At 49.8% G+C, this 20,899-nt stretch overlaps 1 protein-coding gene across 1 annotated transcript in view; it reads right to left on the bottom strand.

Moving 5' to 3' along the window:
* The window catches only part of adgrl4 (adhesion G protein-coupled receptor L4), a 56,524-nt gene that overhangs the window by 13,418 nt on the left and 22,207 nt on the right, over positions 1-20,899 (bottom strand). The window contains exons 7-9 of the mRNA XM_084307989.1: positions 2,385-2,568; positions 2,051-2,167; positions 1,045-1,244 (exon numbers count right to left, since the gene is read on the bottom strand). Of these exons, the coding sequence (XP_084164115.1) occupies positions 1,045-1,244; positions 2,051-2,167; positions 2,385-2,568 (501 nt within the window). The remainder of the gene's footprint in view (positions 1-1,044; positions 1,245-2,050; positions 2,168-2,384; positions 2,569-20,899) is intronic.

The following is a 20,899-nucleotide window of genomic DNA, read 5'->3' as shown; positions in this document are numbered from 1 at the left end:
AAAATCCTTTCTTTTACCACACTGTGCTGTTATTTGCCATTACACAGAGGCCCTTCCTAAGGGAATGTTTTACTCTGTGATTCCACCAAGGTTAAAGTGATAAGTCAGTGAGAAGTTAAGGCAGGGAACACGTCCTGGGATCTCAGCTGTGTCACCTTTGTAAACAATTTGAGTGAAATAAAAGTTCACTGCCGTCAATTTCTAACACAAGCTGTTCCCAGTATGTGCTGTGACTCGACCTTGGCTTGTCCGGGAACTCTGTGACTCGATGAGTTAATGCTGGAACTTTACTTGAAGGAAGAGTGTGATTATGGACTGCACTGTCAAATTGACAAGGATGTGTGTCAGCAGAATACGGGTGAGAATGGGATAGTATTGTATACGTACAGCAGAAGTTAATGCGTCTTTGAATTATGCATCACACAACATTCAGAGCCTATACAGTAAGCTATAAACATTCACCTTTATCATTCACTTTAAACACTTTTTTCTTTCTTTTTCTAAACATTACACCATATGTTATCTATTTATTCCTAAAAAGATTTGCACTACCTCTTCTACCTAATTTTTGCATTTTGCATTTCGTTTTTTGCATTTTGTACATTTTAGTTTTGTATATTTTGTATAGTTCAAGTTCAAGTTCAAGTTTATTTATTAGTTGTCATACAAAAATACAGAATACTTTTATATGAAATGCTTTTTTCTGTTCTGCTCCTGCTAGATAAAAATAGATAAGTATAAAATAGAAAGTCAAGTACGTAAACAAGTGTAAACAAAAGTGTTCAATATACATATATACAATATACAATGCAGAGTAGAAAAAAAGTAACTGGGTTACAATAGTGTTTGGTCTTTATTATTTTTTAAATGTGTTCATAGGGGGCTCATACAGAACCAAGCATTTCACTGTAGTGTACATTACAACTTAAATGCATCTCAAGTAGCAGAGAAATGAACAGAAAAGTGTATGGACTGTACAGTACTAAGGTACAGTAGAATTAGGGATGAAACAAACAGTCAGTGTGGTCTTAATAATCCTTCTACCTCGTTGTGTCTGAGGGTGAAGGTGATGTGGTCCAGCTGGTAAACGTCAGCGGGTTTGATGGCCGCCGCAATGACTTGTGAGTTGATGGTGATTTCCCCTGTTTCCGCGTAGCGAGAGTAGCCGGTGATCCCGGGGTCGACGCTGGGCTTCAAGATGTCACCGATGCTGTCGTAGCGGACAAACACCACCGACACGCTTCCTGGTGGGCAGCAGGCCAGGAGAGAGACAGGAAAAGGTCATCAGACTGTTTTTAGTCAAATCACTGTGGTAACTTACAGTAACTGAGGTTCAATGTCATGTGAGACCGGAAATCCGGTTACTGTACAGTATCTCTCAACATTTTGCAAAGGTAAAGGATGCAGAAGCTGTGTTCCTTTGAAAGTATTACTGTTTCAGCCCTCTGTGTGTCTGTGTGTGTCTGATGTTCCTGAGTTAGAAAAGGACCATTATACTTCTATACTGTAAGATCAAGGCATGTTGATGTTGTAGATTAAATACAGATCAAGGCATGTTGATTAAATACAAATGTTGTCGAAGAGGCACTTCACCAAAAATCAATGCAGATTCATTTTGCCCATAATCTCACATTCAAAAACTCTAGTCTTTGCATGCATTAATTTTGTTTGAAAGTTATTGAAAGTAAATTAGTTTGAATACGGCCACCAGTGATGTCGGGGACATTGAATCCCTGTGTTGTGTTAATTATAGCTCAATGAACAAGGTAGCAGTCCCTATAAGACAAGGTATCGCTGTTTTTTCATATACATCATACAACAAAAAAAGGATTCAATGTCTAAATACCTATATAGACGTATAGCTTTCTATACTTTCTTTTTTAACTTTTATTTATTTATCAAATTATTGTTATTAAATGTTTCCCAACCCATTGGCACTTGGGCATCTTTGTTGAAATCCTGATGCTCACCATGAGCCATTTTCCAGTTTTTTATTATAATCTTTTCATTCCCGGACATGGGACAACTATAAAGTTCAAAACCCTCTCACCGTTCCTTCGGTCCTCCGGTCTCAATTTGGGCGTGAGACTGATATGATCTCCTCCAATGGAGACGCTCAGCTGGGGCTTCTTTACCTGATCAACATCAAAGTTGAAGAGCTTCAATTCTGTGGACGGGAGAAAAGAGATGGTAGGTTTACAACAACAACAACAACAACAACAACAACAACAACAACAACAACAACAACAACAACAACAAGAAAAGTCCCAGTTATTCCAAACTGTAGTTATCTGCAATAATCAGAGAGACTGCTCTGAAAGGACCGTTCAATAGAAATCTGAGTGTCTATAAAAACTATTTTGTGTGACGAGGACACCACTCACCCATCTCGCTCTCTTTGACCTCCAGACTGGTTGTAGTTTTGTAGTTGCTGGCCAGAGCCAGGGAGCTCTCTTCGACTGTGTGGAGTAGTTTGGTGATGGTGTAGTCTCTCTGCTCCTCCTTCATTCTGCTCCAGGCTACCAGCTCATCCTTCTCCACCAAGTTGTTGACAGCTTTCACCAGTTTCTGTTTGAAGAGAAGATACACTTTCCTTTAGAGTGGAGAGAACAGAGCCTTTATTATTATAGAACGTCACATTTGTACATGGAGTAGCATAACCCTTCAGGAAAACGTCTTGTTTTGGGGTTAAACGTTAATGCTGTTCAGAGAATCCAGTATTTTCCTAACCTGACAGAACCATCTGGGATGTCTTCCTTCTTTCAGACTGTTTGGCTTGGATCTAAATCACGGCCGTGGCTGCCAGTAGTTTCTCAAACTTGAAGCCTGACGAGATGGATTCTCTAGTCATGTGTCTCTAACATGCAAAGCTAGCAGCAGTTTGTATCGTTGGTAATGTGTAGTGTAGTCAACCGGGTCAAGTGATAGAAACTGAGAAAGCTCAGGGAGAGTGATATGTTGGAACTTGTAGTGAATCCGACAGCCTACAACCGGACCTCTCACGTGTGTCATCATATTTCGGCCCAAGGAAATGGGAAGGTGGTTCTCTCGGCATGGGAAAACGAATGGGTTATTAAACTACCTTGAACAGGATATTCTAATATCGATTAATCTCTCTGATAAGGTAGAGGATTTAGAATTTTGAAGCAGCAGGGGGAAAAAAGAAAAGAATCTTCTGTTCTTTTCTGCTTCTGTAAAACCTCACTTTAGGGGAGACTGGGGACGGTTGTAGCACATTTAGCTTTTTGCGTAACTACACAAAAGCTCTTTATGGTACACATCTGGTTTTTCCACATGTGGTTCTTATGCCCGTCTACCAACAAATCATAGCTTAAAAACCTACAGTATAAGTACATAGTTTATATTTACTGTAACGCTTTGTAAAGACAAGGAGTGCATTTGTTATTTGTAACAGTGCCATGGGACAGTTGTAACATGCTTAAAACCAGATGTAAATCTAAATATTTGTGTTAAAATCAAACTCGAGTATCCACCAGGTTTTTGCACACCTGCATTGTGGGACTTTTGTGATAGTGGACAGAGATCCCCCATGATAACTAGGTGTTCAAGAGAGAGCCTGCACACAAGGAGGACAACAGGAGGACAGAGGGAGGACAACAGGAGAACAGAGGGAGGACAACAGGAGAACTGAGGGAGGACAACAGGAGGAGGACAAGAGGAGGACAACAGGAGGACAACAGGAGGAGGACAATAGGAGGACAACATGAGGAGGACAACAGGAGAACTGAGGGAGGACAACAGGAGGAGGACAAGAGGAGGACAACAGGAGGACAACAGGAGGAGGACAAGAGGAGGAGGACAACATGAGGAGGACAACAGGAGGACAACATGAGGACAACATGAGGACAACAGGGGGACAACATGAGGACAACAGGAGGAGGACAACAGGAGGACAACAGGAGGAGGACAACATGAGGAGGACAACAGGAGGACAGTAGGAGGAGGACAACAGGAGGACAACAGGAGGACAACAGGACAACAGGAGGAGGACAACAGGAGGACAACAGGAGGAGGACAACAGGAGGAGGACAACAGGAGGACAGTAGGAGGAGGACAACAGGGACAACAGGAGGACAACAGGACAACAGGAGGAGGACAACAGGAGGACAACAGGAGGAGGACAACAGGAGGAGGACAACAGGAGGACAACAGGAGGAGGACAACAGGAGGAGGACAACAGGAGGACAACAGGAGGACAACAGGACAACAGGAGGACAACAGGAGGACAACATGAGGACAACATGAGGACAACAGGAGGAGGACAGGAGGAGGACAACATGAGGACAACAGGAGGAGGACAGGAGGACAACAGGAGGACAACAGGAGGACAACATGAGGACAACAGGAGGACAACATGAGGACAACAGGAGGACAACAGGACGACAACAGGAGGACAACAGGAGGACAACAGGAGGACAACAGGAGGGACAACAGGAGGAGGACAACAGGAGGACAACAGGAGGAGGACAACAGGAGGAGGACAACAGGAGGACAACAGGAGGAGGACAACAGGAGGAGGACAACAGGAGGGACAACATGAGGACAACATGAGGACAACAGGAGGAGGACAACATGAGGAGGACAACATGAGGACAACAGGAGGAGGACAACAGGAGGACAACAGAAGGACACCATGATGACAACAGGAGGACAACATGAGGACAACATGAGGACAGCATGAGGACAACAGGAGGACAACAGGAGGACAACAGGAGGACAACAGGAAGAGGACAACATGAGGACAACAGGAGGACAACAGGAGGACAACAGGAGGAGGACAACAGGAGGACAACATGAGGACGACATGAGGAGGACAACAGAAGGACAACATGAGGACAACAGGAGGAGGACAACAGGAGGACAACATGATGACAACAGGAGGACAACAGGAGGAGGACAACATGAGGAGGACAGGATGAGGACAACATGAGGACAACAGGAGGACAACAGGAGGACAACAGTAGGAGGACAACAGGAGGACAACATGAGGAGGACAACAGGAGGACAACATGAGGACAACATGAGGACAGGAGGACAACAGGAGGACAACAGGAGGACAACATGAGGACAACAGGAGGACAACAGGAGGACAACATGAGGACAACATGAGGACAACAGGAGGACAACAGGAGGACAACAGGAGGACAACAGGAGGAGGACAACATGAGGACAACAGGAGGACAGGAGGACAACAGGAGGACAACAGTAGGACAACATGAGGACAACAGGAGGACAACAGGAGGACAACATGAGGACAACAGGAGGACAACAGGAGGACAACAGGAGGAGGACAACACGAGGAGGACAACATGAGGACAACAGGAGGACAACAGGAGGAGGACAACAGGAGGACAACATGAGGACAACAGGAGGACAACAGGAGGAGGACAACAGGAGGACAACATGAGGACAACAGGAGGACAACAGGAGGAGGACAACAGGAGGACGACAACATGAGGACAGGAGGACAACAGGAGGACAACAGGAGGACAACAGGAGGACAACAGGAGGACGACAACATGAGGACAGGAGGACAACAGGAGGACAACAGGAGGAGGACAACAGGATGACAACATGAGGAGGACAACAGGAGGACAGGAGGACACCATGAGGACAACATGAGGACATGAGGACAACATGAGGACAACATGAGGAGGACAACATGAGGACATGAGGACAACAGGAGGACAACATGAGAACAACAGGAGGACAACAGGAGGAGGACAACAGGAGGAGGACAACAGGAGGAGGACAACAGGAGGAGGACAACATGAGGACAACAATAGGAGGACAGTAGGAGGACAACAAGAGGAGGACAACAGGAGGAGGACAACATGAGGACAACAAGAGGAGGACAACAGGAGGAGGACAACATGAGAACAACAAGAGGAGGACAACAGGAGGACAACAGGAGGACAACAGGAGAAGGACAACATGATGACAACAGGAGGAGGACAACAGGAGGAGGACAACATGAGGAGGACAACAGGAGGAGGACAACCGGAGGACAACAGTAGGACAACATGAGGACAACAGGAGGAGGACAACAGGATGACAACATGAGGACAACAAGAGGAGGACAACAGGAGGAGGACAACAGGAGGAGGACAACATGAGGACAACAAGAGGAGGACAACAGGAGGAGGACAACATGAGGACAACAAGAGGAGGACAACAGGAGGAGGACATCATGAGGACAACAAGAGGAGGACAACAGGAGGACAACATGAGGACAACAGGGGGACAACAGGAGGAGGACAACAGGAGGAGGACAACATGAGGAGGACAACAGGAGGAGGACAACAGGAGGACATGAGGACAACATGAGGACAACATGAGGACATGAGGACAACATGAGGACAACATGAGGAGGACAACATGAGGACATGAGGACAACAGGAGGACAACATGAGAACAACATGAGGACAACAGGAGGAGGACAACAGGAGGAGGACAACAGGAGGAGGACAAGAGGAGGACAACAAGAGGAGGACAGTAGGAGGACAACAAGAGGAGGACAACAGGAGGACAACAGGAGGAGGACAACAGGAGGACGACAACATGAGGACATGAGGACAACAGGAGGACAACATGAGGAGGACAACAGGAGGACAACATGAGGACAGGAGGACAACATGAGGACAACATGAGAACAACAGGAGGACAACAGGAGGAGGACAACATGAGGACAACAAGAGGAGGACAGTAGGAGGACAACAAGAGGAGGACAACAAGAGGAGGACAACAGGAGGAGGACAACAGGAGGAGGACAACATGAGGACAACAATAGGAGGACAACATGAGGAGGACAACATGAGGACAACAAGAGGAGGACAACAGGAGGACAACATGAGGACAACAACATGAGGACAACAGGGGGACAACAGGAGGAGGACAACAGGAGGAGGACAACAGGAGGAGGACAACATGAGGAGGACAACAGGAGGAGGACAACCGGAGGACAACAGTAGGACAACATGAGGACAACAGGAGGAGGACAACAGGATGACAACATGAGGAGGACAACAGGAGGACAACATGAGGACAACATGAGAACAACAGGAGGACAACAGGAGGAGGACAACATGAGGACAACAAGAGGAGGACAACAGGAGGAGGACAACATGAGGACAACAAGAGGAGGACAACAGGAGGACAACAGGAGGACAACAGGAGAAGGACAACATGAGGACAACAGGAGGAGGACAACAGGAGGAGGACAACATGAGGAGGACAACAGGAGGAGGACAACCGGAGGACAACAGTAGGACAACATGAGGACAACAGGAGGAGGACAACAGGATGACAACATGAGGACAACAAGAGGAGGACAACAGGAGGAGGACAACAGGAGGAGGACAACATGAGGACAACAAGAGGAGGACAATAGGAGGAGGACAACAGGAGGAGGACAACATGAGGACAACAAGAGGAGGACAACAGGAGGAGGACAACATGAGGACAACAAGAGGACAACAGGAGGACAACAGGAGGACAACATGAGGACAACAGGGGGACAACAGGAGGAGGACAACAGGAGGAGGACAACATGAGGAGGACAACAGGAGGAGGACAACAGGAGGACATGAGGACAACATGAGGACAACATGAGGACATGAGGACAACATGAGGACAACATGAGGAGGACAACATGAGGACATGAGGACAACAGAAGGACACCATGAGGACATGAGGACAACATGAGGACAACATGAGGAGGACAACATGAGGACATGAGGACAACAGGAGGACAACATGAGAACAACAGGAGGACAACATGAGGAGGACAACAGGAGGAGGACAACAGGAGGAGGACAAGATGAGGACAACAAGAGGAGGACAGTAGGAGGACAACAAGAGGAGGACAACAGGAGGACAACAGGAGGAGGACAACAGGAGGACGACAAGAGGAGGACAGTAGGAGGACAACAAGAGGAGGACAACAGGAGGATGACAACATGAGGACATGAGGACAACAGGAGGACAACAGGAGGACAACATGAGGAGGACAACAGGAGGACAACATGAGGACAGGAGGACACCATGAGGACAACATGAGGACATGAGGACAACATGAGGACAACATGAGAACAACAGGAGGACAACAGGAGGAGGACAACAGGAGGAGGACAACATGAGGACAACAAGAGGAGGACAGTAGGAGGACAACAAGAGGAGGACAACAAGAGGAGGACAACAGGAGGAGGACAACAGGAGGAGGACAACATGAGGACAACAATAGGAGGACAACAGGAGGAGGACAACATGAGGACAACAAGAGGAGGACAACATGAGGACAACAACATGAGGACAACAGGGGGACAACAGGAGGAGGACAACAGGAGGAGGACAACATGAGGAGGACAATAGGAGGACAACCGGAGGACAACAGTAGGAGGACAACATGAGGAGGACAACAGGAGGAGGACAACAGGAGGAGGACAACAGGATGACAACATGAGGACAACAAGAGGAGGACAGTAGGAGGACAACATGAGGAGGACAACAGGATGAGGACAACAAGAGGAGGACAACAGGAGGAGGACAACAGGAGGAGGACAACATGAGGACAACAAGAGGAGGACAACAGGAGGAGGACAACATGAGGACAACAAGAGGAGGACAACAGGAGGACAACAGGAGGACAACAGGAGAAGGACAACATGAGGACAGGAGGACAACAGGAGGACAACAGGAGGACAGGACACCATGAGGACAACATGAGGACAACATGAGGACAACATGAGGAGGACAACATGAGGACAACATGAGGACGACATGAGGAGGACAACAAGAGGAGGACAACAGGAGGACAACAGGAGGACAACAGGAGGAGGACAACAGGAGGACAACATGATGACAACAGGAGGACAACAGGAGGAGGACAACATGAGGAGGACAGGATGAGGACAACATGAGGACAACAGGAGGACAACAGTAGGAGGACAACAGGAGGACAACATGAGGAGGACAACATGAGGACAACATGAGGACAACATGAGGAGGACAGGAGGACAACAGGAGGACAACAGGAGGACAACATGAGGACAACAGTAGGACAACATGAGGACAACAGGAGGACAACAGGAGGACAACAGGAGGACAACAGGAGGACAACATGAGGACAACAGGAGGACAACAGGAGGACAACATGAGGACAACAGGAGGACAACAGAAGGACGACAACATGAGGACAGGAGGACAACAGGAGGACAACAGGAGGAGGACAACAGGAGGACAACAGGAGGACAACAGGAGGAGGACAGCATGAGGACAACATGAGGACAACAGGAGGACAACAGGAGGAGGACAACGGGAGGACAACATGAGGACAACAGGAGGACAACAGGAGGAGGACAACAGGAGGACGACAACATGAGGACAGGAGGACAACGGGAGGACAACATGAGGACAACATGAGGACAACAGGAGGACGACAACAGGAGGATGACAACATGAGGACAGGAGGACAACAGGAGGACAACAGGATGAGGACAACAGGAGGACAACATGAGGACAGGAGGACACCATGAGGACAACATGAGGACAACATGAGGACAACATGAGGAGGACAACATGAGGACATGAGGACAACAGGAGGACAACATGAGAACAACAGGAGGACAACAGGAGGAGGACAACAGGAGGAGGACAACAGGAGGAGGACAACATGAGGACAACAAGAGGAGGACAGTAGGAGGACAACAAGAGGAGGACAACAGGAGGAGGACAACAGGAGGACAACATGAGGAGGACAACAGGAGGACAACATGAGGACAACATGAGGACAACAGGAGGACAACAGGAGGACAACATGAGGACAACATGAGGACAACAGGAGGACAACAGGAGGACAACAGGAGGACAACAGGAGGAGGACATGAGGACAGGAGGACAACAGGAGGACAACAGTAGGACAACATGAGGACAACAGGAGGACAACAGGAGGACAACATGAGGACAACAGGAGGACAACAGGAGGACAACAGGAGGAGGACAACATGAGGACAACAGGAGGACAACAGGAGGAGGACAACAGGAGGACAACATGAGGACAACAGGAGGACAACAGGAGGAGGACAACAGGAGGACAACATGAGGACAACAGGAGGACAACAGGAGGAGGACAACAGGAGGACGACAACATGAGGACAGGAGGACAACAGGAGGACAACAGGAGGACAACAGGAGGACGACAACATGAGGACATGAGGACAACAGGAGGAGGACAACAGGATGACAACATGAGGAGGACAACAGGAGGACAGGAGGACACCATGAGGACAACATGAGGACATGAGGACAACATGAGGACAACATGAGGAGGACAACATGAGGACATGAGGACAACAGGAGGACAACATGAGAACAACAGGAGGACAACAGGAGGAGGACAACAGGAGGAGGACAACAGGAGGAGGACAACAGGAGGAGGACAACATGAGGACAACAATAGGAGGACAGTAGGAGGACAACAAGAGGAGGACAACAGGAGGAGGACAACATGAGGACAACAAGAGGAGGACAACAGGAGGAGGACAACATGAGAACAACAAGAGGAGGACAACAGGAGGACAACAGGAGGACAACAGGAGAAGGACAACATGATGACAACAGGAGGAGGACAACAGGAGGAGGACAACATGAGGAGGACAACAGGAGGAGGACAACCGGAGGACAACAGTAGGACAACATGAGGACAACAGGAGGAGGACAACAGGATGACAACATGAGGACAACAAGAGGAGGACAACAGGAGGAGGACAACAGGAGGAGGACAACATGAGGACAACAAGAGGAGGACAACAGGAGGAGGACAACATGAGGACAACAAGAGGAGGACAACAGGAGGAGGACATCATGAGGACAACAAGAGGAGGACAACAGGAGGACAACATGAGGACAACAGGGGGACAACAGGAGGAGGACAACAGGAGGAGGACAACATGAGGAGGACAACAGGAGGAGGACAACAGGAGGACATGAGGACAACATGAGGACAACATGAGGACATGAGGACAACATGAGGACAACATGAGGAGGACAACATGAGGACATGAGGACAACAGGAGGACAACATGAGAACAACATGAGGACAACAGGAGGAGGACAACAGGAGGAGGACAACAGGAGGAGGACAAGAGGAGGACAACAAGAGGAGGACAGTAGGAGGACAACAAGAGGAGGACAACAGGAGGACAACAGGAGGAGGACAACAGGAGGACGACAACATGAGGACATGAGGACAACAGGAGGACAACATGAGGAGGACAACAGGAGGACAACATGAGGACAGGAGGACAACATGAGGACAACATGAGAACAACAGGAGGACAACAGGAGGAGGACAACATGAGGACAACAAGAGGAGGACAGTAGGAGGACAACAAGAGGAGGACAACAAGAGGAGGACAACAGGAGGAGGACAACAGGAGGAGGACAACATGAGGACAACAATAGGAGGACAACATGAGGAGGACAACATGAGGACAACAAGAGGAGGACAACAGGAGGACAACATGAGGACAACAACATGAGGACAACAGGGGGACAACAGGAGGAGGACAACAGGAGGAGGACAACAGGAGGAGGACAACATGAGGAGGACAACAGGAGGAGGACAACCGGAGGACAACAGTAGGACAACATGAGGACAACAGGAGGAGGACAACAGGATGACAACATGAGGAGGACAACAGGAGGACAACATGAGGACAACATGAGAACAACAGGAGGACAACAGGAGGAGGACAACATGAGGACAACAAGAGGAGGACAACAGGAGGAGGACAACATGAGGACAACAAGAGGAGGACAACAGGAGGACAACAGGAGGACAACAGGAGAAGGACAACATGAGGACAACAGGAGGAGGACAACAGGAGGAGGACAACATGAGGAGGACAACAGGAGGAGGACAACCGGAGGACAACAGTAGGACAACATGAGGACAACAGGAGGAGGACAACAGGATGACAACATGAGGACAACAAGAGGAGGACAACAGGAGGAGGACAACAGGAGGAGGACAACATGAGGACAACAAGAGGAGGACAATAGGAGGAGGACAACAGGAGGAGGACAACATGAGGACAACAAGAGGAGGACAACAGGAGGAGGACAACATGAGGACAACAAGAGGACAACAGGAGGACAACAGGAGGACAACATGAGGACAACAGGGGGACAACAGGAGGAGGACAACAGGAGGAGGACAACATGAGGAGGACAACAGGAGGAGGACAACAGGAGGACATGAGGACAACATGAGGACAACATGAGGACATGAGGACAACATGAGGACAACATGAGGAGGACAACATGAGGACATGAGGACAACAGAAGGACACCATGAGGACATGAGGACAACATGAGGACAACATGAGGAGGACAACATGAGGACATGAGGACAACAGGAGGACAACATGAGAACAACAGGAGGACAACATGAGGAGGACAACAGGAGGAGGACAACAGGAGGAGGACAAGATGAGGACAACAAGAGGAGGACAGTAGGAGGACAACAAGAGGAGGACAACAGGAGGACAACAGGAGGAGGACAACAGGAGGACGACAAGAGGAGGACAGTAGGAGGACAACAAGAGGAGGACAACAGGAGGATGACAACATGAGGACATGAGGACAACAGGAGGACAACAGGAGGACAACATGAGGAGGACAACAGGAGGACAACATGAGGACAGGAGGACACCATGAGGACAACATGAGGACATGAGGACAACATGAGGACAACATGAGAACAACAGGAGGACAACAGGAGGAGGACAACAGGAGGAGGACAACATGAGGACAACAAGAGGAGGACAGTAGGAGGACAACAAGAGGAGGACAACAAGAGGAGGACAACAGGAGGAGGACAACAGGAGGAGGACAACATGAGGACAACAATAGGAGGACAACAGGAGGAGGACAACATGAGGACAACAAGAGGAGGACAACATGAGGACAACAACATGAGGACAACAGGGGGACAACAGGAGGAGGACAACAGGAGGAGGACAACATGAGGAGGACAATAGGAGGACAACCGGAGGACAACAGTAGGAGGACAACATGAGGAGGACAACAGGAGGAGGACAACAGGAGGAGGACAACAGGATGACAACATGAGGACAACAAGAGGAGGACAGTAGGAGGACAACATGAGGAGGACAACAGGATGAGGACAACAAGAGGAGGACAACAGGAGGAGGACAACAGGAGGAGGACAACATGAGGACAACAAGAGGAGGACAACAGGAGGAGGACAACATGAGGACAACAAGAGGAGGACAACAGGAGGACAACAGGAGGACAACAGGAGAAGGACAACATGAGGACAGGAGGACAACAGGAGGACAACAGGAGGACAGGACACCATGAGGACAACATGAGGACAACATGAGGACAACATGAGGAGGACAACATGAGGACAACATGAGGACGACATGAGGAGGACAACAAGAGGAGGACAACAGGAGGACAACAGGAGGACAACAGGAGGAGGACAACAGGAGGACAACATGATGACAACAGGAGGACAACAGGAGGAGGACAACATGAGGAGGACAGGATGAGGACAACATGAGGACAACAGGAGGACAACAGTAGGAGGACAACAGGAGGACAACATGAGGAGGACAACATGAGGACAACATGAGGACAACATGAGGAGGACAGGAGGACAACAGGAGGACAACAGGAGGACAACATGAGGACAACAGTAGGACAACATGAGGACAACAGGAGGACAACAGGAGGACAACAGGAGGACAACAGGAGGACAACATGAGGACAACAGGAGGACAACAGGAGGACAACATGAGGACAACAGGAGGACAACAGAAGGACGACAACATGAGGACAGGAGGACAACAGGAGGACAACAGGAGGAGGACAACAGGAGGACAACAGGAGGACAACAGGAGGAGGACAGCATGAGGACAACATGAGGACAACAGGAGGACAACAGGAGGAGGACAACGGGAGGACAACATGAGGACAACAGGAGGACAACAGGAGGAGGACAACAGGAGGACGACAACATGAGGACAGGAGGACAACGGGAGGACAACATGAGGACAACATGAGGACAACAGGAGGACGACAACAGGAGGATGACAACATGAGGACAGGAGGACAACAGGAGGACAACAGGATGAGGACAACAGGAGGACAACATGAGGACAGGAGGACACCATGAGGACAACATGAGGACAACATGAGGACAACATGAGGAGGACAACATGAGGACATGAGGACAACAGGAGGACAACATGAGAACAACAGGAGGACAACAGGAGGAGGACAACAGGAGGAGGACAACAGGAGGAGGACAACATGAGGACAACAAGAGGAGGACAGTAGGAGGACAACAAGAGGAGGACAACAGGAGGAGGACAACAGGAGGACAACATGAGGAGGACAACAGGAGGACAACATGAGGACAACATGAGGACAACAGGAGGACAACAGGAGGACAACATGAGGACAACATGAGGACAACAGGAGGACAACAGGAGGACAACAGGAGGACAACAGGAGGAGGACATGAGGACAGGAGGACAACAGGAGGACAACAGTAGGACAACATGAGGACAACAGGAGGACAACAGGAGGACAACATGAGGACAACAGGAGGACAACAGGAGGACAACAGGAGGAGGACAACATGAGGACAACAGGAGGACAACAGGAGGAGGACAACAGGAGGACAACATGAGGACAACAGGAGGACAACAGGAGGAGGACAACAGGAGGACAACATGAGGACAACAGGAGGACAACAGGAGGAGGACAACAGGAGGACGACAACATGAGGACAGGAGGACAACAGGAGGACAACAGGAGGACAACAGGAGGACGACAACATGAGGACATGAGGACAACAGGAGGAGGACAACAGGATGACAACATGAGGAGGACAACAGGAGGACAGGAGGACACCATGAGGACAACATGAGGACATGAGGACAACATGAGGACAACATGAGGAGGACAACATGAGGACATGAGGACAACAGGAGGACAACATGAGAACAACAGGAGGACAACAGGAGGAGGACAACAGGAGGAGGACAACAGGAGGAGGACAACAGGAGGAGGACAACATGAGGACAACAATAGGAGGACAGTAGGAGGACAACAAGAGGAGGACAACAGGAGGAGGACAACATGAGGACAACAAGAGGAGGACAACAGGAGGAGGACAACATGAGAACAACAAGAGGAGGACAACAGGAGGACAACAGGAGGACAACAGGAGAAGGACAACATGATGACAACAGGAGGAGGACAACAGGAGGAGGACAACATGAGGAGGACAACAGGAGGAGGACAACCGGAGGACAACAGTAGGACAACATGAGGACAACAGGAGGAGGACAACAGGATGACAACATGAGGACAACAAGAGGAGGACAACAGGAGGAGGACAACAGGAGGAGGACAACATGAGGACAACAAGAGGAGGACAACAGGAGGAGGACAACATGAGGACAACAAGAGGAGGACAACAGGAGGAGGACAACATGAGGACAACAAGAGGAGGACAACAGGAGGACAACAGGAGGACAACATGAGGACAACAGGGGGACAACATGAGGAGGACAACAGGAGGAGGACAACAGGAGGACATGAGGACAACATGAGGACAACATGAGGACATGAGGACAACATGAGGACAACATGAGGAGGACAACATGAGGACATGAGGACAACAGGAGGACAACATGAGAACAACAGGAGGACAACAGGAGGAGGACAACAGGAGGAGGACAACAGGAGGAGGACAAGAGGAGGACAACAAGAGGAGGACAGTAGGAGGACAACAAGAGGAGGACAACAGGAGGACAACAGGAGGAGGACAACAGGAGGACGACAACATGAGGACATGAGGACAACAGGAGGACAACATGAGGAGGACAACTGGAGGACAACAGGAGGACAACATGAGGACAACATGAGAACAACAGGAGGACAACAGGAGGAGGACAACATGAGGACAACAAGAGGAGGACAGTAGGAGGACAACAAGAGGAGGACAACAAGAGGAGGACAACAGGAGGAGGACAACATGAGGACAACAATAGGAGGACAACAGGAGGAGGACAACATGAGGACAACAAGAGGAGGACAACAGGAGGACAACATGAGGACAACAACATGAGGACAACAGGGGGACAACAGGAGGAGGACAACAGGAGGAGGACAACAGGAGGAGGACAACATGAGGAGGACAACAGGAGGAGGACAACCGGAGGACAACAGTAGGACAACATGAGGACAACAGGAGGAGGACAACAGGATGACAACATGAGGAGGACAACAGGAGGACAACATGAGGACAACATGAGAACAACAGGAGGACAACAGGAGGAGGACAACATGAGGACAACAAGAGGAGGACAACAGGAGGAGGACAACATGAGGACAACAAGAGGAGGACAACAGGAGGACAACAGGAGGACAACAGGAGAAGGACAACATGAGGACAACAGGAGGAGGACAACAGGAGGAGGACAACATGAGGAGGACAACAGGAGGAGGACAACCGGAGGACAACAGTAGGACAACATGAGGACAACAGGAGGAGGACAACAGGATGACAACATGAGGACAACAAGAGGAGGACAACAGGAGGAGGACAACAGGAGGAGGACAACATGAGGACAACAAGAGGAGGACAACAGGAGGAGGACAACAGGAGGAGGACAACATGAGGACAACAAGAGGAGGACAACAGGAGGAGGACAACATGAGGACAACAAGAGGACAACAGGAGGACAACAGGAGGACAACATGAGGACAACAGGGGGACAACAGGAGGAGGACAACAGGAGGAGGACAACATGAGGAGGACAACAGGAGGAGGACAACAGGAGGACATGAGGACAACATGAGGACAACATGAGGACAACATGAGGACAACATGAGGAGGACAACATGAGGACATGAGGACAACAGGAGGACAACATGAGGACATGAGGACAACATGAGGACAACATGAGGAGGACAACATGAGGACATGAGGACAACAGGAGGACAACATGAGAACAACAGGAGGACAACATGAGGAGGACAACAGGAGGAGGACAACAGGAGGAGGACAAGAGGAGGACAACAAGAGGAGGACAGTAGGAGGACAACAAGAGGAGGACAAGAGGAGGACAACAGGAGGACAACAGGAGGAGGACAACAGGAGGACGACAATAGGAGGACAGTAGGAGGACAACAAGAGGAGGACAACAGGAGGATGACAACATGAGGACATGAGGACAACAGGAGGACAACAGGAGGACAACATGAGGAGGACAACAGGAGGACAACATGAGGACAGGAGGACACCATGAGGACAACATGAGGACATGAGGACAACATGAGGACAACATGAGAACAACAGGAGGACAACAGGAGGAGGACAACAGGAGGAGGACAACATGAGGACAACAAGAGGAGGACAGTAGGAGGACAACAAGAGGAGGACAACAAGAGGAGGACAACAGGAGGAGGACAACAGGAGGAGGACAACATGAGGACAACAATAGGAGGACAACAGGAGGAGGACAACATGAGGACAACAAGAGGAGGACAACATGAGGACAACATGAGGACAACAACATGAGGACAACAGGGGGACAACAGGAGGAGGACAACAGGAGGAGGACAACATGAGGAGGACAACAGGAGGAGGACAACTGGAGGACAACAGTAGGAGGACAACATGAGGAGGACAACAGGAGGAGGACAACAGGAGGAGGACAACAGGATGACAACATGAGGACAACAAGAGGAGGACAGTAGGAGGACAACATGAGGAGGACAACAGGAGGAGGACAACAAGAGGAGGACAACAGGAGGAGGACAACAGGAGGAGGACAACATGAGGACAACAAGAGGAGGACAACAGGAGGAGGACAACATGAGGACAACAAGAGGAGGACAACAGGAGGACAACAGGAGGACAACAGGAGAAAGACAACATGAGGACAGGAGGACAACAGGAGGACAACAGGAGGACAGGACACCATGAGGACAACATGAGGACAACATGAGGACAACATGAGGAGGACAACATGAGGACAACATGAGGACGACATGAGGAGGACAACAAGAGGAGGACAACAGGAGGACAACAGGAGGACAACAGGAGGAGGACAACAGGAGGACAACATGATGACAACAGGAGGACAACAGGAGGACAACAGGAGGAGGACAACATGAGGAGGACAGGATGAGGACAACATGAGGACAACATGAGGACAACAGTAGGAGGACAACAGGAGGACAACATGAGGAGGACAACATGAGGACAACATGAGGACAACATGAGGAGGACAGGAGGACAACAGGAGGACAACAGGAGGACAACATGATGACAACAGGAGGACAACAGGAGGAGGACAACATGAGGAGGACAGGATGAGGACAACATGAGGACAACAGGAGGACAACAGTAGGAGGACAACAGGAGGACATCAGGATGAGGACAACATGAGGACAACATGAGGACAACATGAGGAGGACAGGAGGACAACAGGAGGACAACAGGAGGACAACATGAGGACAACAGTAGGACAACATGAGGACAACAGGAGGACAACAGGAGGACAACAGGAGGACAACAGGAGGACAACATGAGGACAACAGGAGGACAACAGGAGGACAATATGAGGACAACAGGAGGACAACAGAAGGACGACAACATGAGGACAGGAGGACAACAGGAGGACAACAGGAGGAGGACAACAGGAGGACAACAGGTGGACAACAGGAGGAGGACAACATGAGGACAACATGAGGACAACAGGAGGACAACAGGAGGAGGACAACGGGAGGACAACATGAGGACAACAGGAGGACAACAGGAGGAGGACAACAGGAGGACGACAACATGAGGACAGGAGGACAACGGGAGGACAACATGAGGACAACAGGAGGACAACAGGAGGACGACAACAGGAGGACGACAACATGAGGACAGGAGGACAACAGGAGGACAACAGGACGAGGACAACAGGAGGACAACATGAGGACAGGAGGACACCATGAGGACAACATGAGGACAACATGAGGACAACATGAGGAGGACAACATGAGGACATGAGGACAACAGGAGGACAACATGAGAACAACAGGAGGACAACAGGAGGAGGACAACAGGAGGAGGACAACAGGAGGAGGACAACAGGAGGAGGACAACATGAGGACAACAAGAGGAGGACAGTAGGAGGACAACAAGAGGAGGACAACAGGAGGAGGACAACAGGAGGAGGACAACATGAGGACAACAAGAGGAGGACAACAGGAGGAGGACAACATGAGGACAACAAGAGGAGGACAACAGGAGGACAACAGGAGGACAACAGGAGGAGGACAACATGAGGAGGACAACAGGAGGAGGACAACAGGATGACAACATGAGGACAACAAGAGGAGGACAACAGGAGGAGGACAACAGGAGGAGGACAACATGAGGACAACAAGAGGAGGACAACAGGAGGACAACCGGAGGACAACAGTAGGACGACATGAGGACAACAGGAGGAGGACAACAGGATGACAACATGAGGACAACAAGAGGAGGACAACAGGAGGAGGACAACAGGAGGAGGACAACATGAGGACAACAAGAGGAGGACAACAGGAGGAGGACAACATGAGGACAACAAGAGGAGGACAACCGGAGGAGGACAACATGAGGACAACAAGAGGAGGACAACAGGAGGAGGACAACAGGAGGAGGACAACAGGAGGACATGAGGACAACATGAGGACAACATGAGGACAACATGAGGACAACATGAGGACATGAGGACAACAGGAGGACAACATGAGAACAACAGGAGGACAACAGGAGGAGGACAACAGAAGGAGGACAACAGGAGGAGGACAAGAGGAGGACAACAAGATGAGGACAGTAGGAGGACAACAAGAGGAGGACAAGAGGAGGACAACAGGAGGACAACATGAGGACGACAACATGAGGACAGGAGGACACCATGAGGACAACATGAGGACATGAGGACAACATGAGGACAACAGGAGGAGGACAACATGAGGACAACAAGAGGAGGACAGTAGGAGGACAACAAGAGGAGGACAACAAGAGGAGGACAACAGGAGGAGGACAACATGAGGACAACAATATGAGGACAACAGGAGGAGGACAACATGAGGACAACAAGAGGAGGACAACAGGAGGACAACATGAGGACAACAACATGAGGACAACAGGGGGACAACAGGAGGAGGACAACAGGAGGAGGACAACATGAGGACAACAATAGGAGGACAACAGGAGGAGGACAACATGAGGACAACAAGAGGAGGACAACAGGAGGACAACATGAGGACAACAACATGAGGACAACAGGGGGACAACAGGAGGAGGACAACAGGAGGAGGACAACAGGAGGAGGACAACATGAGGAGGACAACAGGAGGAGGACAACCGGAGGACAACAGTAGGACAACATGAGGACAACAGGAGGAGGACAACAGGATGACAACATGAGGAGGACACCATGAGGACAACATGAGGACATGAGGACAACATGAGGACAACATGAGAACAACAGGAGGACAACAGGAGGAGGACAACATGAGGACAACAAGAGGAGGACAACAGGAGGAGGACAACATGAGGACAACAAGAGGAGGACAACATGAGGACAACAGGAGGACAACAGGAGGAGGACAACATGAGGAGGACAACAGGAGGAGGACAACCGGAGGACAACAGTAGGACAACATGAGGACAACAGGAGGAGGACAACAGGATGACAACATGAGGACAACAAGAGGAGGACAACAGGAGGAGGACAACAGGAGGAGGACAACATGAGGACAACAAGAGGAGGACAACAGGAGGAGGACA

Source organism: Notolepis coatsorum (genome assembly GCF_963971535.1).
Source record: "Notolepis coatsorum genome assembly, chromosome: 2".
Lineage (NCBI taxonomy): Eukaryota > Metazoa > Chordata > Actinopteri > Aulopiformes > Paralepididae > Notolepis > Notolepis coatsorum.
Note: the sequence above shows the minus strand (reverse complement) of the source record. Positions and strands in the feature narration are given on the sequence as shown.